The 26992-nt window shown below is 41.6% G+C and overlaps 2 protein-coding genes across 4 annotated transcripts in view; one reads left to right on the forward strand and one right to left on the reverse strand.

Annotated features, from left to right (window-relative positions):
• The window catches only part of LOC126399230 (nesprin-2), a 108098-nt gene extending 104740 nt beyond the window's left edge, over nucleotides 1–3358 (forward strand). The window contains exons 113-114 of the mRNA XM_050059086.1: nucleotides 2311–2384; nucleotides 2539–3358. Of these exons, the coding sequence (XP_049915043.1) occupies nucleotides 2311–2384; nucleotides 2539–2746 (282 nt within the window). The 3' untranslated portion in view covers nucleotides 2747–3358. The remainder of the gene's footprint in view (nucleotides 1–2310; nucleotides 2385–2538) is intronic.
• A 148-nt stretch (nucleotides 3359–3506) lies between these two features.
• Nucleotides 3507–26992, reverse strand: part of esr2a (estrogen receptor 2a) — a 28952-nt gene continuing 5466 nt past the window's right edge. For 2 of the 3 annotated variants that reach the window (XM_050059087.1, XM_050059088.1), the window contains exons 2-9: nucleotides 20411–21200; nucleotides 19552–19718; nucleotides 18769–18885; nucleotides 18004–18309; nucleotides 16713–16851; nucleotides 13089–13222; nucleotides 9920–10103; nucleotides 3507–9711 (exon numbers count right to left, since the gene is read on the reverse strand). In XM_050059087.1, coding sequence (XP_049915044.1) covers nucleotides 9525–9711; nucleotides 9920–10103; nucleotides 13089–13222; nucleotides 16713–16851; nucleotides 18004–18309; nucleotides 18769–18885; nucleotides 19552–19718; nucleotides 20411–20814 — 1638 coding nt within the window. In that variant the 5' untranslated portion in view covers nucleotides 20815–21200 and the 3' untranslated portion in view covers nucleotides 3507–9524. The remainder of the gene's footprint in view (nucleotides 9712–9919; nucleotides 10104–13088; nucleotides 13223–16712; nucleotides 16852–18003; nucleotides 18310–18768; nucleotides 18886–19551; nucleotides 19719–20410; nucleotides 21201–26992) is intronic. The other variant, XM_050059089.1, reaches the window with a different exon arrangement.

Below are 26992 nucleotides of genomic sequence, written 5' to 3' on the forward strand. Positions count from 1 at the left end.
AAAATATCATAAAATAGTAATAGTATAGTATGACCTCCAAAACGTCATGAAAAAGTCATAGTATAGTATGACGTCTAATACGTCATGAAAAGTCATAGTATAGTATGACGTCCAAAACATCATAAAATAGTCATAGTATAGTATGTCCAAAATATCATAAAATAGTCATGGTATAGTATGTCGTCCAAAATATCATAAAATAGTCATAGTATGACATCCAAAACATCTTAAAAAAGTCATAGTATACTATGTCGTCCAAAATATCATAAAATAGTCATAGTATAGTATGACGTCCAAAACGTCATAAAAAAGTCATAGTATAGTATTACGTCCAAAATGTCATAAGAAAGTCATAGTATAGTATGTCGTCCAAGACGTCATAGAAAAGTCATGGTATAGTATGCTGTCCAAAATGTTATAAAAAAAAGTCATAGTATAGTATGACGTCCAAAACGTCATAAAAAAGTCATAGTATAGTATTACGTCCAAAATGTCATAAGAAAGTCATAGTATAGAATGTCCTCCAAAACATCATAAAAATGTCATAGTATAGTATGTCGTCCAAAACGTCATAAAAAAGTCATAGTATAGTATTACGTCCAAAATGTCATAAGAAAGTCATAGTATAGTATGTCGTCCAAAACGTCATGAAAAAGTCATAGTATAGTATGATGTCCAAAACGTCATGAAAATGTCATAGTATAGTATGACGTCCAAAATATCATAAAAAAGCCATATTATAGTATTACGTCCAAAATGTCATAAGAAAGTCATAGTATAGTATGTCGTCCAAGACGTCATAGAAAAGTCATAGTATAGTATGCTGTCCAAAATGTTATAAAAAAGTCATAGTATAGTATGACGTCCAAAACGTCATAAAAAAGTCATACTATAGAATGTCCTCCAAAACATCATAAAAATGTCATAGTATAGTATGTCGTCCAAAACGTCATAAAAAAGTCATAGTATAGTATTACGTCCAAAATGTCATAAGAAAGTCATAGTATAGTATGACGTCCAAAACGTCATGAAAAAGTCATAGTATAGTATGACGTCCAAAACGTCATGAAAATGTCATGGTAAAGTATGACGTCTAAAACGTCATGAGAAAGTCATACCATAGTATGACGTCCAAAACATCATAAAAAAGTCATAGTATAGTATGACGTCCAAAACGTCATGAAATAGTCATAGTATAGTATGACCTCCAAAACGTCATAAAAAAGTCATAGTATAGTATGACGTCCAAAATATCATAAAATAGTAATAGTATAGTATGACGTCCAAAATGTCATGAAAAAGTCATAGTATAGTATGATGTCTAAAACGTCATGAAAAAGTCATAGTATAGAATGACGTCCAAAACATCATAAAAAATTCATAGTATAGTATGTCGTCCAAAATATCATTAAATCGTCATAGTATAGTATGACGTCCAAAACGTCATGAAAAAGTCATAGTATAGTATGACGTCCAAAACGTCATAAAAAAGTCATAGTACAGTATAACATCCAAAATATCATAAAATAGTCATAGTATAGTGTGACGTCCAAAACGTCATAAAAAAAGTCAGTCTAGTATGACCTCCAAAACGTCATGAAAAAGTCATAGTATAGTATGACCTCCAAAACGTCATGAAAAAGTCATAGTATAGTATGACGTCTAAAACGTCATAAAATAGTCATAGTATAGTATGACGTCCAAAACGTCATAAAAAAAGTCATAGTATAGTATGACCTCCAAAACGTCATGAAAAAGTCATAGTATAGTATGACGTCCAAAACGTCATAAAAAAGTCATAGTATAGTATGACGTCTAAAACGTCATAAAAAAGTCATAGTACAGTATAACATCCAAAATATCATAAAATAGTCATAGTATAGTGTGACGTCCAAAACGTCATAAAAAAAGTCATAGTATAGTATGACGTCTAAAACGTCATGAAAAAGTCATAGTATAGTATGACATCCAAAACGTCATAAAATAGTCATAATATAGTATGACGTCCAAAACGTCATAAAAAAGTCATAGTATAGTATGACATCTAAAACGTCATAAAAAAAGTCATAGTATATTGACATCCAAAACGTCATAAAAACGTCATAGTATAGTATGTCGTCTAAAACGTCATAAAATAGTCATAGTATAGTATAACGTCCAAAACATCATAAAAAAGTCATAGTATAGTATGACGTCCAAAACGTCATGAAAAAGTCATAGTATAGTTTGTCGTTTAATTTGTCATCAAAAATTCTTAAATGTATAATATTTAAAGTCACAAACCTCACCATGTCTTCGTCTTCAATACAGGATTGTGAGTCTGCATCAGAAGCTCAAGGCCAAAGCGCCTCTGCAGAGCCAAAGAACAGTTCGTCTTCTCAAAGGTACACAGAGACATCAGTGCTTGCACTTTTAATAACACAGTCCTGTTCCATGGTATTTCTTTTCATTATTTGTCGATGAAAAGTTTTTTTGATTGCTTACAGTGCATGTACATTCTATAATAAACTTTATCCATGGGTCTTGTGTGTCGTGCAGACAGAGGAGGGACTCGTCTCCGCCTCGTTCATTCTTCTACCGGGTGCTCCGTGCTGCCTTCCCCCTCCAGCTCTTCCTGCTGTTCCTCCTGCTCCTCCCCTGTCTGATACCCCTGTCAGACAGCGAGCCCGGCTGTGCTGCGACCAACAACTACGCCTGGTCCTTCTACCCCACGTTACACTATACCAACGGCCCACCACCCACCTGATGTATTTGGGATGTGAAAAAAAGAGACTGACAACACAGTGAGAAACACAGGCCACCTTTATAACAAACATGTAAAATGATGAAGCAACTGTCTTCTAAAAGAAAAAAAGTCCAAAGTGCAGAAAATGTATTTCTGTTTTTAAAGATTTGATCTTACAATATATTTATTTTGAATCAGCAAGAAAAAACGTAAACAAAAGTGCAGATGTTGTAGTTTAACAATGCAGAGATCTGAACACCGTCCACAAGAGTGTGTTGGAGCTCTTCCTTTGAGGAGGCACAGCAGATGGGACGTGTTGACACATGTGGAGGTAAAGCAGCATACATACTGTAGCAGTGGCAGGAAGGAGCTAATGCAGAGGCCTGCGAACATCTTCCATGAGGTGGAAACAAAGATGACATCACAGTATTTTCTTTCACTGAACAAGTCGCTGCTCGGCTTCTATCAGTTCAAATGTAAATAATCGTTTTATGAACTGTTGACCTTTCATGTTGTCTGACTCGAACCAGAAAACAAAAAGCATGCTTGATCTGTTTTTACGTTGGACTGAAGTTTATTTTTTACAACAAAAGACACTGGTTAAATTTGAATGTAATCTTTATAAAGCCAACCGTACAAAGTCATGGCAGTTTCATACACACAGATGTATATCCATATTTTTTTAGATGCCTTTCTTTTGTAGACTGTGAGCGTGTGAATGGCTCCAAGTGCACTGTTGAAACACTGTAGAGTTAGCAGGATGACGTGTATGTACAGAATGTAATAATAATATAATGCTTTATTTATAACAAACAGTGGATTTATGCTCTGAATGTTCTGGTAGTAAACACTGATTGTCTTAACTGTTGACTCAAGGCATTGGTTTTTTTTCATTTTGCATAAACTCCTGATGAAGAAACGAATATATAGATATACTTTTGACAAAAGATACAGCACATGCTTTAGTCAGTGAGGAGGCCATTGCTCTCTGACCCAACGCCAACACAGCTCAGATGTTTAAGGAGTGAAGTTACATTTAAAACCCCTAAACATGTAAAGGAATGGGTTAATTTGGGAGCTATGATTATGTAGATGAGAAGATTGATACTACAATGAAATCTCATGACTGCACGTTAAGTACAGAGCTTGAGTCTGGAGGCAGTTCAGGCTGGAGAAATCTTGGCTTAATTTTTACTTTCTAGAGCTTTCAGCTCTCAGCGCTCACAACAACATACATGTACAAAAATAATTTTGGATTTTCTTCAAGCAAAACTTGGCAGGAGTGCAGTGTTGTCTTAAGAGCAACAGTGGTTGTGATTCTTCTCAGAAAACAAGTGAAAAGATTTTGACAATAAATCCAGGACTGTACAAGGACAACTGAAGAATACTCTCAGGTGTGAGTGTGTGTGCTGTAAAGCGCCCTCTAGTGCAGTGGTTCCCAACCTTTTTCTTTCAGAGACCTCTTTCCTATCATTGAGTAAACTAATGACCTCCGACTTTATGGATATTTCATATCATATTCAATGCATAACAATAACAGTACAGACAACTGATTAACTGTGTATACAGTGGACACAATAACTGCAAGACTTTTGTGTAAAATGAGAGATTTGGATGCATTTTAAGCAGATTACTGATGATAGACTTTTATTTATTTTTTTTAATTCAGTATTTTCTTTCCCCTGATGTGTGGTCCTTGCTCTACTAGCTCTTAGGTTGTTTAATTGAGTACTTTTCTGATGCAGGACAAGGCTGTTTAGCAGAGAGTGACAGCTTTGTGTGCTTGTGTTGGGTCTTTACTGTGTTCTTATCCTGTGAGGTGTTTGTTTTAAAATTAAATCTTGACTAATGATCTTAAATATAAAAAAATCAACTTCACTTAGTTTTTTAAACCAAAATTAATGAAATGCTCAGATGAAGGCCTACTGTTTATTTTAAATTAAAAAAAGTGTTCTTACACCCTCACAATGCCCCATGAAGCTTTGGGGACCCTTATGCCTGGTTCACACTACACGACATTTCTGTCTGTTGCATTAGTCACTATGTCACATTACGCGATTGTGGACTCATAAAATCGTGCTGTGACTTGGCCGACAGACACGACACACTACGTCTTTCACTACGTGTGTGATGTCATCAGGTTATTCTTGTCCTGTTTTTTTAATTACTATCATTTTAGTCACTGCGTCTGTTCACGTGCCAGCCGAAATGTTGCTGTAGTAATGTAAAAGCGCCAGCAGATGGCAGTAGCTACATTTGAAGTACCGTATGCAAACATACATGTCAGTGAATCCTGCACAACAAGTTCCTGCAGATGTTTCACAATAAAAGATTTTTTAAAAAATTGAGGGATTCTCTCAGCCGAGATTATAAGGGGCTTTTAATTTGAAACAGATACAGGAAGTGTTGAGTTTGAAATGACGGCGCCATGCATTCACGTTATCAAGGCAATGGTAGCGGATACAAAGTAAAAATATTAAGATAACGGACCGTCTATAATGTAGTCTGTTTCAAATGAAGCTGGGAGCCTCTGCAGTTGTGGTGAGTAAAAGCCGCTGTTATTTCATTTTCTTACTTTATGTCCATCTCTATTATGAGGATGTACCATTGTTTGCTAGCTTGATGCTAATGACAGTAACGTTAACTCAGCGGGTTGACAAAGTGCCTCTGCTGTTTCACACCATCATTTCCCCTAGGGCTGGGCGATAAATCGATTTTATCGATTAATTCAAATTTGTAGTTAAAGACGATTTATTATTAATGAAAATTGGCTTTTTTCCGCTTTTTTCTTTAACTTACACCGCCGGCACTCCCCTTGGGCTCCTGTAGGTCAGAGTGCGCTGACCCCTCCCCCCGCCTCTCCACAGCTACACAGTACACAACATGGCAGCAAGCGGAGAAGAGCTCGTCCCCAAAAAAGGCCTGGTGTCGTCGGTTATTTGGAACTGGTTTGGTTTTAATGTGTCCGACATCGAACAAACCACGACCCGCTGCAAAATCTGTCTGAAAGCTGTTGCAACCAAAGGTAGCAGTACGACAAATTTATTCCAGCACCTCAAGCAGCGGCACGCAGCTGAGTGGGAGGAATGTTGCTCTCTGCGAGCTGCGCAAGACAGCAGCGGCAGCCCACAAACACCCGCTAAAAAACAGACTAAATTAGTGGATTCATTTTGACAATGTATACCATATGATAAGAACGGGACCCGGTGGAAAGCCATTACTGATGCAGTCGCGTTGCATATTGCTAAGGACATGGTTCACATTTACACAGTGGAAAAGCCGGGGTTTATCCATATGCTAAAAACTTTCGACCCAAGGTATGTGCTACCAAGCCACAAGTATTTTTGCCGGAGTTGCCCTGCCTCACCTGTACAACTGCACACGGGAAAGGATCGCTAGAGAGCTGGAGGAGGTGTCGTTTTACTCCACCACAACAGACCTATGGTCCAGCTGAACAATGCAGCCCTACATGAGCTTGACTGTGCATTTTATCAACAACAACTGGGATCTGCGAAGTGTCTGCCTCCAAACGGCTTATTTCCCCGATGACCACAAAGGTGAAATAATTGCCCAGGGGCTAAAGGATGCTCTGAGCTCCTGGAAACTTCCTGAAGAGCGACTCATCTGTATGACGACAGACAGTGGCACCAACATAATTAAAGCTCTCAAAGACAATGAGTGGCCCAGCCTCCAATGCTTTGGACATAGACTGCACAACGCTATAGGTAAGAGTCTAATGGGCAATGATGCATTCAAGTGATGTGGAAAAAATGGTTGACACGAAAATGTAATAAATTCCCAATGATGTAATGAGGTATTACATTATCAGTCACCTAACCTGTATATCAACAAGTTAAACATTACAGAGGCTGCCATCATTAAACAGAAAACATCAGTGTAATAATTAAACACAATATGCAGTAGGCAGCTAGCTGTACTACTGCATATTTGACAAATGTTCAGTCCACTTCGCACTGCCTCTGGGCCCGTTACATGGGTACACACTGCCTTCTAGTGGTCAAATGCTGCTACAGACTTTAAATTACCTCCTTTTCAATTAAACAATTAATGTCTTAAATTAGTCAAACTAGCAATGAAAACACCACACAATATACAACTATACAGACTAATAATCATTTCTATTTTTACAGTATTTCATGCCACAGTAAAAATTGTTTCGTTTGTGTTTTCTTTCTTTATTTGTTATACAGAGAATGGTGTGAAGGACCCACGGATCGAGCGTGCCTTTGGGGTTTGTAAAAAGGCTGTTGCTGCCTTTTCCTATAGCTGGAAAAAAAGAAGAGAGATGGGTGAAGTACAGGCTGAGCTTGGTCTACCCCCTCATCAGCTAATAATGGAGTCCCCTACCAGATGGGGTTCACGACAAAAAATGATAGAGAGATTTCTGGAACAGGAGAAGGCCATAGCCCGTGTCCTGGGCGCAGACAAGAAAAGTCGGCATCTCGTGCCCACATGGCAAGACATTGAGGTTTTAGAATCAATAAATAAAGCTGTCAAACCACTCCAAGACTTCACTGACGCCCTGTCCGGGGAGGGTTATGTTAGCGTTTCCCACATTAAACTGGTGCTCCATTTGTTCAAAACCAGTCTCCTACAGCCAGAGGAAGAAGATACCAAGCTCACTAAAACTATTAAAAAAAACATTCTGCTGTACCTTGAGAACAAATACAGCAACCCTGTGACGGATGAACTCTTAGACATGTCCTCACTGATGGACCCCAGGTTCCGAACAACCTACACTGACCCAGGAAAGGTGGAACAAGTAAAAAAAAGAGCAGTCACTGAGCTGTTGTCTCTGCCTGCTGAAAAAGTACACCACAGCAGCCTGGTCCAGCTGTGCAGGTGCGCCAAGAAGCCCAGCCTCCACCCAATAAGAAAATGACTTTAGCTTCCTTCTTCAAGAAGAGTATGCCGGTGCCATCTCCCCACCAGTCAGAGGGAGGGAAATAGAGACTGAGCTGGCAACCTACCTGCTGGCCCCTGAGGCAGACCCAGACACTGATCCACTTGAGTGGTGGAAGCGCCACGAACCAAACTTCCCAAGGCTCAGTAATCTGGCAAAAAATACCTTTCTGTCCCTGCTACAAGTGCCCCGTCAGAGAAGGTTTTTAGTGTGGGGGGTGGCATTGTTACTTGCAACAGGGCATGAGGTAGTAGACAGGCTTGTTTTCCTTGCCAAAAATTTGTAAAAAGAAAAAAGAAACTAAACACAGCATGGCAAGCACCTCATGTCCTGTATATCTTCTAAAATTTGATGTTGACTATGCGATGCATGCAGATGTCTGATGATTTTGTTTACATATTCAGGGATACAAAATAATCTTCGTATACAAGAGGCACCTTTTATTTATATGCACATGTGAACTTTAATGAAGGTTTTGTTCACCAATGAGGAAAATTATCTATTTTTGTAACGACATGTTAAATGTTAATGTTTTCAAAAAGTGTTTTATCAGAAAGGGACTCATTTTTTTCAAGAGGAAGCACTTTTATTTGTTTATTTTACGTTTGAAGGTGCGCTGTATCACTGTCAAAGAAGTGAACGTTTTCTTAGTTATGTTTTCATAACTGGGAGATTAGGTCCCTGGAAGTTGGGACATTGTTTGAAGCCAGTAGAAAGCTTGCTGCAAAGTTTCATTTTCGCTGTTGTTTACAATGGCAGGGCCTGCCATCTTGTTTACAAGCTTGTTTCAAGACTTGTGTCTTGTTGCACTTTAGCCCTAATGGGAAATTTTGTTCAAATCCCAGAAGGGAAAATCAAAACAAAATAAAAGCAAAACTTGTTTTGAATAATTTCTTTGTCATTTGTAGTGTGTTTTTAAGAAGTGTGTGTGTGTGTTATGGCAGCAGCTAACTCTGTGTTTCTGTTGGTCAAAGTGACGGCTGTGACCGGAGAAGTCGTGAACGACAAAAAGAAAATCAAACGTGCTAGACTTTCTGTTGGAACGTCATGAGGCATCCTAGATGTGGCGTTGGTTGTCATTAATTAGAACCGGGCTGATATTGTGTAGTGTGAACCGGGTTAGGCTAGCTGTTTCCAGCCTCTATGCTAAGCTAACCAGCTGCTGGCTCCAGATACATATGGAGCGCACAGATGTGAGATGTTGGACCTTCAGAATAAAACCAAACACAGGAGATGGACAGATATGAATATGATCTGACAGGACATTAGCTGCTCAGCACAGGAGAATCAAGGCAGTAAAACAGGACATGAACATTTAAGCAAGGACTGTTGCTACCTGCCAAATTATGACGACAGCTTGTTTTCAATATGTGGTGATAAGGCAGGTTCGGCCTGTCTGCAGAGTGACGTCTTTAAAAGTTCCCCTAGAATAAGTGCACAGTGTCTCAAAGCTTCAGCTTCACCGACGAGAGTTCACAGAATTCAGCAGAAAGTTCCAGTAAAACATCTTGTGGAGTAGTTTTGTGCGAAGCGGTGAAAATTCTTTGCGTCTTAATTCTGATTGGACGGCTGCGGGTTACCTCCAGTGATGCTGGGAGTCCAGGTTTTCGAAGGGTGCTACTAGGGATGGGAATCAAAAGAAGAAACTGTCCGATCCATCGGAATCGTACGCCTCTGAGCTTATCAATTACTTTTATCATCACGGTCATGTTTTTCTGATGTTGGCACGTTGCCAAACTATGATATCAACATGTAGGCCTACTTTTTAGCCCAAGATAGAAAACTGTTTAGGAATCAATAAGGGAATCGATAAGGGACAGATAAGCAGAATCAATAATGGCACTGGTATTAATAAAATCTTAAGCATTCCCATCCCTAGCCGCTACCAGAGCTGAATGGCCGAGCGGGAACCTCCATCTGGTCCCCAGACTCCTGCTGGGGAGGCCGGTGAGGCAGGCGGGAGCTGTGCATGATGTGAGCATCCAACATCTCCAGCAACAGGTCGTACAAAGGCACCATGTTCTTCATCTTCATGCAGTGGAGGTGGTCCATGCCTTTGTTACTGCACGTTCAGAAGAAAAAAAGAATAAGAAGAAGAAGAAGAAGAAGAGAGGAATGAGGGCAGGTGGTTTTTGTGTAGCACAGCAGTCAGCGTAATGACTTCTGATTACACAAGACATCAGGGTCAAGATGATGATGATGGGGAGTCACGTGTGAGCACTTATTTTTGCACCAGTGTGTTTAAACATCTGTAACATGGGGTCTCGTACCTGGCATGGCGGATGTGTGAGAGCAGCATGAGCAGGTGGGCGAGGCGGGTGTACTGCTGGCGGAAGGTGAGGCCTGTTTTGGCGATGGCCCACACCAGAGCGTCCGTCACAGCGTCCAGAAGACGCAGCAGCTTGGAGCGACTCTGCAGCTCATCGCTGCCCTCCGTCGGGCTGAGGCACATGTCTGGGGACACACAGAGAGGCAGACGGGTTGGCTTTAAAGCTGGAGTGGGGTTTTTTGTCTCCCTTCTCTGGCAGTGGAAGTAATTACATAACGTATGTCTGCAGGTGGGCTTGCAGAATCCCCCCCTCTTTTTTTAACTTTAATCCTTCCTCTGAATGCCACGTTTTTTGTTTCTGTTTTTTGTTTGTTTTTTTATCTGGAGCATCTGCTTCAGACCTCATTCACACCCAGCAGGAGGGGAATACATACATATTTATACTTCACTGTAGCTTTAAAACGGAGCCCGACGCAGCAGGTTTTATTTGCTAAAAATTCATCTACCCCACTTCTCACCATCAGCTTCACCTGTCATACCTGCTGCTTCTTCACTTTTTTGCCACACATCTGTCTATCACCTCTCTGCTCCTTTCATTTTCTTCTTCTCTCTGCACCCTAACTGTTTTTTTAGGAGCTCCTGATTTTTGGTGAGGCATTCAGTCCACCTGACATCTTTAAATTAGCGGCACTTGTGAGTTCTGCACATTGCACACCAGCCTAGGCTGTCACGATACCAGAATTTCAGTAGTTGATACCAATACCGGTGAATTTCCACGGTTCTTGATACTCATTCGATACCACGATAAAAATCAAAAAACAGAACTCATGTTTTTCTAAATTCACTACTTTATTAAAACTGTTTCGAACTTTAACTCTAAAAGGCCTCATTTACACCGCAAGCGATCCACAAGCGTTGCGGCAGCACACGTGTATTCACACCAAAACCGAACAGACATGTCGCGCAGCAGCCACTGCTGTCCTGTCAAAATATAAACCACACCCGAACAGTTGGTGGCGGTAGTGCACCGTGCTTGCAAATCTCCAATGAACCCCAAAGAAGAACACGTGAGTTTGGACCCAAAGCCCAGGGTGGACAGGTTTGCGTGCCAGTGATTATTCCAATGCTTGGAGAATTAATATTTAGCACTACAAATGAGTAAGTACATGACACATGTGCCTGTCAGGTCTCGCTCGGTCAAGGGGGAGATGCCTACGGTGGCCGAGAGAGGTCACAACACACGCAAACTCGTGTTTTTTGTAGAATACCTGAAATACCTAAAATCGGCGTCTCTTCTATTTTCGAGCAGTGCAACTTGAGCAGTGCGTAGAACGTTTGCGGTGTGAATGCTCTAACCTGTTAACATGCTCTCCAAAATGAAAATGCGAGTAAACAGCGACCGTTCGTGAGCGCTACGCGAACGCATCGCTTGTGGTGTAAATGAGGCCTCACCCTCTCCACACACGACTCCTACTACCTGACTTTACGCCAAGCCGAGGTGTTGTGGCTTCAGCCGCACTTGTAAAAGCCATTGTTTCTAGCAAAGACGATGGAGAACAGGCGTTCTTCTTCGGCACTCATCCTCGGCACCGACTGACGTGCATATACTGCCCCCGTCAGTTCCGAGAGGAATCGACACGGCCCGCTGAGGGCCAAGTTGTATCTGGTACTTACGGTACCGGGGGAAAAAAACAAAAAACAACAAAAACAGGTACAGACATATTTTTTTGCGTGTTGGCATCGTCTTGGTGCCGAAGTATCGGTTCTTATGACAACCCTACACCAGACCTGTGTCAGATGGACCGCACCATTTCACAGTACCTGTGGGGTTCGGGAATATCAGATAGCATGTTGAATGTTGTGTTTTAATGATAAAATGACATTTATTTATCATGTGTATAACTTGTATTATCAGTGATATAAGTCAGTAAGTAAATTGTTGTACTTGATCCCATTTAAGGATCAACCCTAGACCTTTTCATGGGGCCCCCCCTTTGGCCTTGGCCCAGGGCATCTGTACCCTTTGACCACCCCTGACAGCAGGCCTGCTCCTAACTGCCACTCTGCTGCTATGGTCTCTCCCTTTTGTAATCTTCATTTCAAATAGTTAACATACATAGAATCAAAGGAAAACATCAGAGTTATGCATGTCCAGATGAAGCATTGAGAAAACAAAACAGAAAAAAAGACAACAAAAATGAACAAATCTAACATAAAATAAATAACTTAATCCCTCCCTCTTCCTGCTCCCTTTCGCTCTGGCTAGTTGACGTAAAACACATCACTTCTGCCTGCGCCTGTGTGGGAAAATCACCACACACACCAGAGCTCTAGTGAACTGAGAGATACAGAGAGGTCTTCCTGGCTGCGAAAGGCTTATTCATCAGCACTGTGTGAGCTCATCTGGCAAAGGCTTGAATGTAATCAACATTTATTTAGCTGTAAAAGTCCCGCACCCCAGCCTCAATAAAAAGTCTAGTATGATTGGGAAATTTTACATCCCCATGTTTTACATCTCTGACTATTATGATGATTAGTTGCTATATTGCGCCTTCATTTTCACCAAAACATGTATTTTGAAACAAATATTATCTACATATTAAACATTTCGACATAGCAGCAGCATTAAGCCGTAGCTGTGAACTACTGTTCAGCCAGTGAAAGCATTTTGTTTTTGTATTTCCAGTGTGAAATATCAAACAGAGTTCAACCTTTCAGTTTTGTTTAAATGTTGGCTTCAGATATTTCTTGCTTGTCCAACAGAAAAAAGCTGGAATGGGAGAGATGGTGCAAAAACACGAGCCCTGTTCGACTACGCTGGTGGAGGCGATTAAAAGGGACACAGCAACATTAGCCAGACGTTAATTACTCCCTGGTGTAGCTGCTCACCAGAGAGGCTCTGACCCTGCTCGTCCCAAAACAGGCACTGTCTGTCAGCTCGAGCATTTAGCAGAGCCAGTGGGAGCGAGGCTCAAACTATACACAGTGTTCCCATTAGGGTTTGCACTGGTAAGTTATTTAGCTGGTCCCCTTGCCAACCCTGTGCAGAGTGCAGACTCACGCACACACAAAATCACATGCTGAGACACCAATCAAACACTCGACTCAACACACACACACACACACACACACACACACACACACACACACACACAAACACGCTCACTTACTGGAGTTAAGGAGGATCATGGCCTTGAGGCAGACGTACTCCTCCCTCTGGAGCTTGAGCTCTCTCACCCTGGACGTGGCAGCTATCAGCATATCAAATATCTCAGAGAAGCCCTGGACACAGTTCCCCTCTTCTCTACCAAACAAAGACACAAACACAACTACGTATTTATCAGAAAAAAAAGCTTGATTTTTGCCCCACAAAATTAGGAAGAAATCGTGATGTTACAAAAAAGCAGCTGCAAAGATCCAAAAGATGGCGATAAAGCACAAGTGTTGTTAGCATTGTTGTAAAGAAGAAGACACTAATACTCAGCACGTCTGTAACTGCTAAAAGCTGCATTTTTCTGCAACATTTCAGAGGGAAATACTTCCCTTTTTATTCATTTACATTTATTTGACAGCTTTTGTTACCAGTTACCATCCAGATTAAATAATTACATACAAAACATGAAGTTGCTTAAAAGTATGATGCACTATTTAAGAAGAAAGTTACAGTAATATTGTAAAATAATCCAGACAGGGGCCATTCTGAATAATAAATTGTTGTTGTTTTTTACTTTTTAACATGGCTGGGCAATATATCATGTCATATTGATACCATGACATGAGACCAGATATCGCCTAAGATTTTGGATATTGTAATATTGTAAGTGTTATGTTTCCCTGGTTTTAAAGGCTGCTGAACTTCGATTGTTCTAGCTGTTCTGTCATTTGCGGTTACCCGCTTAGGCCCTGATCACACAAAAAGCGCTTTGCAGGTTGCAAAACTCAAGGTGCACCGCACCGCATTTTTCTTTTTTAAATTGAATGCCACTAGTAGAAAAAAATGCTTGCTGCACCTTTTTATTTTTGCCGTATTTACCTTTTTTTTTTCCTACCAGAAATTAGTATGTAGTTCCTAAAATGTTGAGGCAGAGGGTACTTGCTGTAGCTCTGGTTGAGGGTGAGAGGCTGTCAGCTAATAGTTTGTTGGGCACAGGGAAACAGAGATCTGTGTGGGTACATGAGACTTTAAAAAAGAGATTGGGTCACGGGGAGTACCACCAGTTGGTCCAGGAGCTTTGCATCCAAGATGGACGTTTCCAGGCATATTTTAGGATGACTCAGAGGCAGTTTGTTGGCAGACTTGTTGTCATGACCACCACAGAAGGCGCCCATCTTAAATCATCTGATTGGACGATAGGAAAAAAGATGACGAAAAAAGAGATGACGTGGGGCGTTTTTCCGCTCTGAGTTGAAGTCTTTTCAACTCAAGGAGTTCAGAGCGCTCCGGCAAAAACACCAGGAGCTTAGAGTGCAGAAAAAGCTTCATTCTTGTTAAAAACAATTACAAAAAGGCGCCTCCAGCTGCTAAAACGCTTTCTGTATGATCAGGGCCTTAGTCATTATATTTATATATATTTATATACATATAAAAAAATCTCATTGTATAAATATGTTGTGAAACACCCAATAGTCAACCCTACAATATTGTTTCAATATTGATGTATTTGGTCAAAAATATCATTTATTATTTATTTCCTCCACATCTCCCAGCCCTACTTTTGTTTCTTAAAGTGCGATTTGCTGTTAATATTTCTGTACTTTTACTTGCACAGTAACTGTGGTATTGCTACATTATGAAATCTACCTGAATACTTCCTCCTACACTGGAAGATTCCTCCTCCCTCGAGCCATGGGCTGCAGAGCATGCACTGCACTACTTAAATAGGTATGATATGATGATAAAGGCTGCTACAAAGGAAATGGTGTTCTGCACGTCGTTATCGTGCCTCCAGTGAGAGGGTTAAGGACACTTTGTTCCAGCTTTTGAAGCAGCTGAGCACCAGCAGATATCTCTCGTTGAAACCAAATACCAGCACAGATACAGGCAGTCCTGCTGAGCTGTTGGTTTATGAATGACAGTTATATGGAGGAGTTACCGGTTTGAACTCCCACATTAAAAAGAAATAAAGCTACATCTTTTTTGTTTTTTACCAGCTTGATCCAGATCAGACTGTGAATGTGATGAGGATGATCTGTGATTTCAGTTTGTGCGAAGGTGGTGGCAGGGGAACATAGCGTACTGTATTTTTAAGGCTGATACTGATTTGTAAATTTGTTAAAACATACCAGCCATGTGTAACTCCTAAAATAATTATAGTATAATAAGTTACTGCAGGGTTGACTATTGGCGCTTTTACGCAACATTTACACACTGAGATTTCTGATTAACAACCATCAGTAATGTGGATATAATGACTACGTGGCTAAGGGCAAATAAAAGAACAGCTAGAGGAGACTTTTAATTTTAGAAAATGACATCACTTTTCTGTGATGCAGCCTTTTAAAGCAGGTCAAGAAAACACTTACAATATTCAAAATCTAAGACAATATCTAGTCTCATGTCACGATATCAGTATAATATTGATATATAATGCCCAGGACTAAATGTAAGTTCAATAAATCACAATGTATATGCAATATTTCTTTTTTCAATGTAATCATGAACTGCCGCAACAAATGTAATCATGTTCACGTTTACATTACGTCTCTACCAAAATTGTTCTGCACTCGTCGTGGCGTACTCAGCTGAAAAATATTTCAAAAGGATTATGTTATTGAAAAAAGTTTGAGACTAAGTTTGAGTCTTTGAACTAAAGAAGTTGAAATACACACTGATCAGCCACAACATTAAAACCACTAGCAAAACCCTGGGTCCTGGCATTCATGTGGATGCTACTTGACATGCTCCAACCTACCAAACACAGCTGCAGACCAAGTTCACCCCCCCCATGGCAATGGCACTTCCCCATGACAGTGGCCCCCCAGTGGGACAATGCACCATGCCACACCGCAAAAACTGCTCAGGAATAGCCCGAGGAACATGACAAAGAGCTCAAGGCGTTGACCTGGCCTCCACATTCCCTCGATCCCAATCCGATTGAGCATTCGTGAAATGTGCCAGTACCCCAGAGAGAAGTCCAATTCACAGTGGGGACTCTTAGATCAGACTTGGCAGACTTGGTGTTTACAGTGGATTCTTTGAGTCCTATTGGTTGCGAGTTGGGGTACCAGCACGTTCCACAAATGCTTGATCAGTTTGGGATCTGGGAAATTTGGTGGGATGTGTGTGTGTATGGGGGGGGTTACTTGGTCTGCAACAGTGTTTTGGTGGGTGGTGTGTCCCAAACTGCATCCACATATATGCCAGCACCCAAGGTTTCCCATCAGAATACTGCATCGTAACGAGATGATCAATGTTATTCACTTCATCTGTCAGTGGTTTTAATGTTGTGGCTGATCTGTGTATCCTGTTGGAACTGTAATTTTTACCAGCTTTTATAGTCAGACATACTTTTGGACTGTGAGAGCATGACACAGACTCAAAGCAAGCATCAAACTAAAGTGAGAGTTAGCTGTCGTCAGCAAAAGTGGCCACTGCAACTCCATTTTTAGATCGTAGAACACAACATTGCCAATATAAACAAGCTGCTTTGACCAAAAGAACAACAGTTTGTATTTGAAATAAATGCACTTTTTATAATTCAAGTAACATTTAACCGAACATCCACAACAATGACGACACACTGTCCCTTTAATGAAGATTGTAAGGTAGACATAGGAAATGTTGGCGGTCGTACCTGCTCAGGCTGAGGTCAGGGGAGAAGATAAGTTTCCCTGGATGGTCCACTGACCTCCACATCAGTCCGATCATCAGCACCTCCAGCCAGCAGCACTCCAGCAGGTGCACCTGGTCCAAGAGGCTCAGCTCTATGAATCCTGGGGAAAACATCGAATAAGATTTAACTGTGTGCTGCCAGTGATGCTCCACACAGACTGTGAACAGTGCTCGTCTTGTTCAAACCAGCGCTGAAGGGATTAGTTCATTGATGAGTAATTTATCTTAATTTATCTTTATCTTATTTATATTTTGTAGATACATTTTAATCATAAAAATAAATGTTAACTGTATCCCTACGTCAAACAACCACCTATTCATGACATCACGTATCAGTCCCCCAAATCAGGTTACAACCAGGTTAAGAGCAGCGTTTTGGGGCCATGTAAACACTGTCACTGTATGCCCTGTGCTGTTATCTGATTTCAGCGAGGCTACGACTGACTCCAAAACAAATATGTCACTCTAGGAGGAGGTTAAAGCATTCTGTGTCATAATGCTGGCCTGATGCACAGACGGGGACTTCTGTTTTTCAGGCTATTTGTTCAAAACTGTCATTTTGTACAGAAAAGCAGTCTGAATCAATCAGCACAGACTTGACTCACACACTAAATTAAGCAGAGGAATAACGCAGAGACAATTACAGTGTCCAAGATAAAATCATTAACTCACAGCAGACTGAGCTGCTCTGCGAGGATGTTCAAAATGATGAGAGGCATAAAAGACAGTATAATATGAGTATCTCTTAAAAGTCCAGTGTGTAGGATTTAGGGGTATCTCTTGGCAGAAATGGAGCATTAATAACTATGTTTTCATTAGTGTATAATCTCCAGAAAGAATCGTTTTGTTTGACGTTTAGAACGGACAAATCAAACACTGTCTCAAGATGGGGCCGTTAGTGTTTTTGTGTCGGCCACTGTAGTTCTCCAACACGCTTTGCACAAGGGAGAAGTTTGAGTTTTGCAACCTCCCTGCTCGATGACACTAAATGCAACACACTGGACAGTAACATAGCAGCAAACAACAATAAAGCAACAAGACGGCATTTTAAGACTACTATGTAGCCGACAGCCCTGTGGTGGCGAATCGTGTTTTGCCTCCAGCTATCAAACTCTTGTTCCTGTGTGGCTTTACTTGTCATCAGTTGCTTTGAACAAAAGCATCCCCATTCTAATGTGATATAACGTCACTAAAATAAATTGTAATTTTCCTTTTGGATTCTCCAAAGGATCCCTGGATACCCCGACACGCACCTGGAATCTTCTTGGCCCAGGTGATCATGTGAACCAGCTCCTTGTCAGCCAGGTTGGTGAGCGACATCATGATGTTCGCTTCCGTCAGCGGCCTTCTCATGTCCTTCATGAGGCAGATCTCTGGCGGCTCCGCCTCCATTATTCGCTCTATCAGCTGCTCTGGGGTCAGCGCAGGAGGCTGGGGTGCATTCAACGAACCCAACGCTGGTCCTGTTAACGCCTTTGGTCTGTTGGTTCGGCCCTGTGAGGACAGACGGGTAACTCGCCTCGTCTGGTTCCTGTAGTTTCCACGCTCCTTTCTCATACCTGTGATACAGAAATTAACACATACATTACTGCCTTTTAAAGTGACCCTTCCATATTTGTCCATATGACTATTGTTTAGCTGACTCTCATGTTTTAAATTCTACTTCGACATGCATTAACAGATTTTGGGCCACTTGGAAGCAGAAAGGCAAGCAGACAGCAACTCTTCATTTTACATGGAAATGAAAAACCACCTTTCCTGGCGGCTGAAGTGGGATCATGTGGGGAGGGAAACACTCTAAAACAAACAAAGCCACGGGGGAACTTGTGATCATTTGAATTTTTATATAACAGATGACATTTAACTAAAATCATATCAGCATGTTGGTTAAATTAAAAAAGGAGTGTTGTTTGGTTACAGTTTCTCGCTCCTTGGAGGCAGTAAGAGAAAATACAACAACCTCTGAAGGAAACAGAAGGACAAAACTGATACAAATAAGAGAATATAAAGACACTTACCACACTTAGTCATGCCAACTTCACAGCATTTGCGGAGGCGACACGCCTGGCAGCTCTTACGGCGGTTCTTGTCTATGGTGCATTGATTGGTTGCTGGACAGATGTAGTCATTGTGCCCTGAAACAAAGAGAAAAGACAGACGATTAAGATGAGAAGATAAGTAAAGAAATGAGGAGAAATTGATGGACAGAGAGTGAAAAAGACTAAATGAAAAGCATAAAAGTGAAGAAATGCATTTTGAGGAGTCAACAGACCTGTAGACTGATGGACACATTCCTGCAAATTCCACAAGAACTACAAAATGAGCACCTGACAACAAACCTCTACTGTTTTTGTTTTGTTTATGGATCATTACAAGCCCCTTACTGAACTATGAACATACTCGTAAAACTGTCCATGAAAGCAGAAACTACAGTTAACACAATGGGAATCAGCTCCAGTAAATGTCAGGCAACAAACACTAAAAGCTCATAAATTAAATGCATTTGTCATTCATTTTTGGTGTAATCAAATCTTGTAGGAGCAGAAAGTCTTCTTTCTTCTTGGAAGAAGACTTTCTGTCGAAACGTCTGTGTTTCTGGTAACTCTGGTAATTTGTAAGTCTCAAAAGATACTAATTGACTAAACACGACCTAAAAATGACCACAGAGTTGAATGCACACATCTGTCAGTGTCAACAAAATCTCTACTTGAAGAGCTTCACCAAAGCGGTTATTCCCATGACGGTGTCCACCCTTGTTTTTCGCCATACACACAAAGATACTGTATGTTTTTGTGTCTCACCTTGGATACTCCTCTTGAAGAAGGCTTTACACCCCTCACACGACCAGACGCCGTAGTGGTAGCCTGAGGCGTAGTCGTGACACACAGCACAGTAGTGGAGGTCAGCCTTCCCGCCGGACGACACCACGGCCTCCTCACTCTCCTGAGAATGCCTCCTCACACTCTGACTAACAGATAAGTTCAAAGGATAAAGGATGATATAGGATGAAGGATAAAAACACGTGGAATAAATCTGGCATCAATGTGCAGAGCAGTTTAATAGAGTGTACTAGATGTTCCATTTTATTTAATCATTACCACATCTGTAGTGTGATCAAAGACTGGGTTACTGCAGCCTTTGTTTATGCAGGTAATAATTGAGAGAGACAGGACAGATGGTGATTTTTCATGATGATTATCATTCGCAAGGGAAATGATTACGTTGTTGTGTATCTGACAACCTGACAGAGACAGTGGTAGAATACATATTTCGTGTGGACAAGTTTTTTGTGTGGTTTATCAGCTGCAGCAAAATTCCACTGAATGTCAAAGTCATGCACCGCCCAATGCTCTGACTGAAAGGTCAGGCACCCTCTCACTTTTGCAACTGTCATCTGACTCCATGGGGGAGAGGTCCCCATAGGCACAGGTAATTTGTTTATGACTTTGTGTCTCATCAAAACTCTCAAACTCCATTGTATCAGCACATGACAAGCTTGTTTTGAGATGGCTGCACCCTGCTGGCAAAAAAGTTTTCTAGCAAATCTAGGTGAATGTTCTGCTTTCCTTAGGTAAAAATCATGAACTGCGGTCATATTGTCGTATTTTATCTCCACTTTAAAACAGTATGCCAGAGTAAGGACGTGATGCTTCATCCTACCTGGCTGGTAAGGCACTGTCCCGCGGCGACAGCCATGGACTCTGGATTGGCTGCCCGTGCTGAGGCCGAGCCTGGGAGTGGTGCAGGGGTAACGATGACCCCATGTGGCCATGGCTGGGCCAGAATAATGAGGAGCTTAGTGACTGATGGACAGAGGGGCAGTCTGAAATGCCCGGACTGGCATAACTGAAGATAGCTGGATTGTAGAAAGGTATGGTGGTGAAGTCGTGCCCAATGTCAGTGTAGGGAGAGGGGATGCAGATGGGCTTGCTGGTTTCCAGAGACATGCCAGGAGAGGATGAGCCCAGGACTGGAGGGAGGACGCGACTGCCAGCTCGACTGGAGTCCACCTCCTGGAGCTGGAGGAGGGACTGATCCCTCTCTGGAGAGGAGGCAGCGGCCATCACAACTACAGTTTCAGTATGATGAGATTACCACATCATCGGCAAAGAATATGAGCCTAGGATAGAGTTGTCCCCTGGTGTCAAGTTCACTGTGGTAATGTCATTATGTACAAGAATTGTCCCTAAAAAATAAAAGCAAAGACCAGCAGATCTCCTACACAGGCCAGGGATGTTTAATGTTACTTCAAGAGCTCACATTGTAAATTCCTAACTGTGCTCACTGTGAAATTTAAGCGCTGGGATAGATCACGTGATCAACCTGACATTAGATGATCCAGGGGATAATGGGGAGTGGGGAAGATGTTTGGTGCTCAGTCTCAGTTCAGCCATGAGTCACATCACTGAATCGTAGCATGTGGAGTCAGAAGTATGACAAACCACTTCACCTGGAAAACAAAGAGACAAGCAGGTTTAAGCACTAAAACATTGGTTGTGAACTTCAATAGTGAAGTGACGCTTCATTAAGTTTGTTCTCAAACTAGGTGCTGTGCCTACCAATACTTAAAAAAAGAATTGGTAGGCACAGGCACTGAAGATGGCTGTGAGATACATACACAACGCTCTGGAAAAAGCCAATAAGAGAATATCTTTCTTGAGTCTCAAAAGTTAACTCCATAATTCCATAAAATGAGCTAAACAGTGCTGACAGTGTTAACCAGGGGGGGACCTGAGGTGGACGTTACGTTTCCACAACAACACTTTCCTGCTATCAGTGGTATGATGGACCTGGTAATGGACCTGCACTTGTATAGCGCCTTTCTAGACTTCTGACCACTCAAAGCATGTTTTACACTACGAGTCACATTCACCCATTCAAACACTCATTCATACACTGGTGGCTGAGGCTACCATACAAGGTGCCACTTTCTATTTAGTTTTGTTTCTCACACACTGATGGAACAGCCACTGGGAGCAATTTGGGGTTCAATAGCATGCTCAAGAACACTTCGACATATGACTGGAGGAGCCCGAGATTGAACCACTCATCTTCCGATCAGTGGACGACCCGCTTGCCTCTTGAGCCACAGCCGCCCCACAATAAGCACAATGCAAAGAGATGGCGATGAACTAGCCAGTGGAATAAATACATTCACTAGCATGCCTGTGTGGCCGGCCCTGCTTACCACTATAAACCACAGAGAAGCTCCAATTACAACACACTAGGGATGTAATGATATTACGGTAAATCTCGGTTAATTTTTACACGGTAAGAATTACCGTTTATATTTAAATTAATTGCATTATCGCGGTGGATTATCAGGACATGTAATAACAGCCTCATTCAAGTCTTACGATGCAGGCGCTGCGTGAATGCATACCATGTGTAAACACAAAGAATGAAAACATGGCGGAAGGTGGTGATAGCGACACTCAGGACATCCCCCAAGCCCCCCCCCAACCCCAACCCCAACTAAACGCACAAAGTCTGAGGTCTGGGCGTACTTTGGGTTTCTGAAGAATGCCGAGGGACAGCTGGTGGAGGACAACTATTCTGTGTGCAGAACATGCAGAAAGAAAGTTGCTGCAAAGGGTAGCAACACTACAAATCTGCTGGCTCATGTCTGTGACCATCATCCACAGCTTTACAGCCAATGCAAGTTATGCCATGCAAACGTCAGTTATTGTGTGAGGGACTTCGGTTTTAGTAAGACTGTCATAATGTGTAACTCTTGACGTATACGGGACATTTGAGCCGTATCTGTCCTCCTAAACGGCGACTAGGTTTTCCGTTTTCGTTTAAGACACTTAGGAGCTAATATTAGCTGAGTAGCTAATAGCCGTATTAGCAGCTATGTCGCTAACGTTAAGTGTTTCAAAACGAAACGGAGCTGAAAACACTGAGCGGAACCGACAGAATATAAACCGACGTAACACTAATTGAGATCAACTATGATTGAATCACTGTGATTATGGTTATTGTATGTCGAGCTAGAATCAATATAGACGGCCAGTTATGCTTTCTCGACATAAGCTCAAGGAAACAATATAAAACGCTGCCGTGTTAACCTTTAACTGAGAGCCTTAATGGGGGCTCTCGATTTTATAAGGTTAATTAAATTCACTGCTCACAGTCTTGACCTAACACACACACACACACACGAGAACATGCACTCCTTTTCTCATACAGGCACTCCTCTCACTCACATGCACACTTCTAATGTGTGAATTATTCTGTGTAATGATGACCATTGCCCTTAGGGTTTTTTTTTGTTTCTCCTGCACAATTGTGATATCTATTCTATATACTGTATATACCTTTAATTTCTATGTATGGTCCTCTCCACAGTATGAGCACTAGTTACCATGAGCCTCAAAACCAGCCACAACTCAGCCCTGAGCAGAGTGACCATCCACTATTGACCAATGAACAGACTGCAGTGTTCATAGCTCCACCTTTTAGTACCAGATCTGTGTGCTAGGTACCCCAAAGTCATTACCATTCATTCAAGACCACCAATAATCCTAATCAGTTAGTTTTTAAAAGCACACTGTCTGAGTGTCTGTGGTCAAAAACCTTCAGAATACATGTCAAAAGAACAACACACAGTGGCTCTATTTTAAGGAACTGATGATGGCCATAATTCAGATACACAGGATTTTCACACTGTATAAGAATTTCAACTCTTTTAGAGGAGTGCAGTGTCTGAAATATGACAAGAGGAAATAGGAAGTCAGGATTTATAATAGGGATGCACCGAAATGAAAATTTGTGGCCGAAGCCAAAGCCGAATATTATTAAACGCTTGGCCGAATACCGAATACCGAGTACCGAATACCGAATATCATTGTTTAGTTTTTCATTACTTTTTGCAGATGAACCCCCTCCAGATTAGTGTTGTCACGGTACCAAAATTGGGACCCACTGTGCAAGACCAATGAAAATATCATGGTTCCAAGTAGTATCACAATACCACAGCGAAAATGAGGCAGATGTGCCTTTCAATGGAATAAATTACTTATTGACTTATTCATACTTCAAAAACAGCATCAATCAGTGAGTAACATAGGGGGGGATCAAAATAAAATAAATAAAATAAGAATCAACCAGCCACCCTCCTCCCCTGACAGTCCCTTTCATAAGGACTTGTCCGTCGCCGGTAAGCCGATGGCCGCCGTATTTGACAGGAATACTGTGTCTGTGACCCCCTTCAACCCACAACCGATGGGATTCGCCTTTCGTTTCTGCTGCTGGTTGAAATCTGTAGGCTGCTCGCACAGCGTGCTGAATGATTTAAGCCTATTTTGCTCACACAAAAGTATTTTTAGTCGCAAATGCGAGTGCCGTGATGGGTGGATCGCCACACTGCCGACATTTTATTCCGCCCGTCACGGCACGCCGTTTAATTGCGTTATCAAAACGCCGCTATTATTCGGCCTTGCTTTTAACTTATTCCACCGAATACCGAATGTGTGTTTTTTTGCAATATTCGGCCGAATATATTCGGTTACCGAATATTCGGTGCATCCCTAATTTATAATGCTCTGGACAGAAACAGCTGGCAGATCAATAAATAAACACACACACACACATAAACACACAGCACACTCAGGACATGTTAGTTTATGCTTACGACATCAGACAAAGCAAATCCAGCAGCGTTAATCATTCCTGGGTGGCAGGGGTCTGTCCACAGTAAAGGTTGGTACACATTGTCTCCACCTTTCTGGCATGAAACTCACTTCTGGAAGTTATTATTCACTCAGAAGAAAAATGGCCCATTAATCTTTCCAAATGTCTGAGAGACACTTTGGTTTGGCTCATAAACAAAACTCGATAATCCGTGGGAGTAGCTGAAGTCTTGTGCTGTAAGCGTAAAATGAGCACCACTGAAAACTGGCAGTAATTAAACCCACAAAGCTGCAATGGGCACAGGTGACCTTCAATTATTTTCTATATCCAGGAAAGCGCCAAAATGAATTTTCATTTTTATGGTATCACATTAAAATGTAACCGGGAATCACTCTTACAGCTGTGAAAACACTTTGGGAAATGGAGCTACACGTTACTGAAGTCGTCAACAACCTTCCAGCTATCTTATTTTTATCACCAGCTGACAGCTACTTCTTGAGTTACTGTATGTGAATGTTATGCCAAATATAAATACTGGACATAGTATTATTACGTTGTTCTCAGACTCTTTGAATACTCTGTAAATGTGTATGTTTGACCATGGACCTCCACTGTTGCTCCGTAAATCAATGGTTTGACAAACGTTTGACATTTGGTTTGACAAACGATCCGTTTCTGGCCAACAACACCAAGTGTGCCTTGGCAGAGGAAGGACGGCTTTACCACTGTCCTCTATGGGTTTATCAATTCTTTGCTGACATCGAGACTGATGACATTCCAGGAAATCAAACAGTTTCAGCTGTTCTCCATTTGAAGTTTAATAAAGGGCTGCCAGCTCATCTGCTTCTGCTTACATCATGAATGATGATGTAAAGTAATACACTGGCTTAACAACATATGGAGCCCTACCATCAAAAATACGCCAATAAAATGGGAACTTCGTCACACTTAATGTTACAATACTGCATATAACCTACAGGTTATACACTGCTGAGTAGGGATGCACAGATCCACATTTTTTCACTTCCGATCCGATCCCAATACCTGAATTTGGATATTTGCCGATACCGATACTATTCAGATACCAGAGCTCTGTTTGTAGTAGTGTTGTCATGGTACCAAAATTGGGACCCACGGTACGATACCAGTGAAAGTATCGTGGTTCTGAGTAGTATCATGACAGCGAAAATGAGGCAGATGTGCCTTTTGTCATTTATAAAAAGATAAATCACTTTTCTATAATACATCAATGATATTTCAATGGAATAAATTGCTTATTGACTTATTCATACTTCAAAAACAGCATCAATAAGTGATTAACATAGGGGGGATCAAAATAAAATAAATAAATTAAATAAAAAATCAACCAAAAATCAACCAGCCACCCTCCTACCCTGACAAGTAAAGAACAGTCCCTAAAGTGCAGTGAGGTCTGTGGGCCGTTACCTGCCACAGAGAGCGAAATGTGAACGGCTCGTTTCTCCTCTGACACGTCACATACCTGTGTGCCGCTACAGTTCAGCTGTTCAGGTACTTTTGGGCAGTCATGACGCCAAGAAGAGGACATTATTGGACCTGGAGTCGGACTTCTCTGTCGCCGGTAAGCCGCTCTTGCGCCGCGCAGCACTATGAGCCTCTGCCGTATTTGACAGGAATACATTCCCGTCTGTGTCTGTGACCCCCGTTCAACCCACAACCGACAGAATTTGCCTTTAGTTTCTGCTGCTGGTTGAAATCTGTACTCGCACAGCCTGCTCCTGAATGATTTATTTTGCACGCACAAAACTATTTTTAGTCGCAAATGCCAGTAAAATGCTCGCACCGTAGAGCTCTGTAGTGGAAAACAAATCACTGTAGCATAATCTAACCTACAAGTAAAAATAAATTTATAATAACTTTCACTGCTTAAAGATACTCAATAGCTCAGTTCATACCTGAAATGTCACTGGATACAACCACTGCAGGGGCATAACGACTTTGATCTTATCCCACAGTAGTGGTACCTGCGGTACTGTAGTACTACAGTACTCCAACATTATGGTATCAGTACTGTAGTACTACAGTACTCCAACATTATGGTATCATATGTACCATCGTGTTTTAGTACCGTGGTCAGTGCAACACTACTATGTAGCAATCATCATATCATTCCAGCAGACAACGTGAAAGCACAGACGCAGCTCGTGGATCGGAAATTTCCGATCCGTGAATTACGTTGGTATCGGAACCCGATACCGATACTGGATCGGATCGGCCCCATCCCTACTGCTGAGAGCTTAAAAAAGGATAGCACTCTTAAGTTTCGCTAACTTTCCAATGACCTTGCGTCCGTAGCCAATGAACTGACTCCTAAAACAAATGAGTCACTTTAAGAGCAAATAGTTTGTGGCAAGATTTAGCTGCTTAAATTACCATTTGGGGGTAAAAGCAGATGTGGAAGAGTTTTTTGTTTCCTTTGAAGCCTTGACCTTGCCTTCAAACCTCCTCACTGTCACACTGTCATGCAGCTCATCGTGAGAGAAAACCTCCCGGCTCTCCTCCACAGCGCTGCTCACTCTGCTGCCACTAACATCAGCTCACAACAGATGCCAAGAAATATATAGTAAA

The sequence above is a fragment of the Epinephelus moara genome, chromosome 12, assembly GCF_006386435.1.
Source record: "Epinephelus moara isolate mb chromosome 12, YSFRI_EMoa_1.0, whole genome shotgun sequence".
NCBI lineage: Eukaryota > Metazoa > Chordata > Actinopteri > Perciformes > Serranidae > Epinephelus > Epinephelus moara.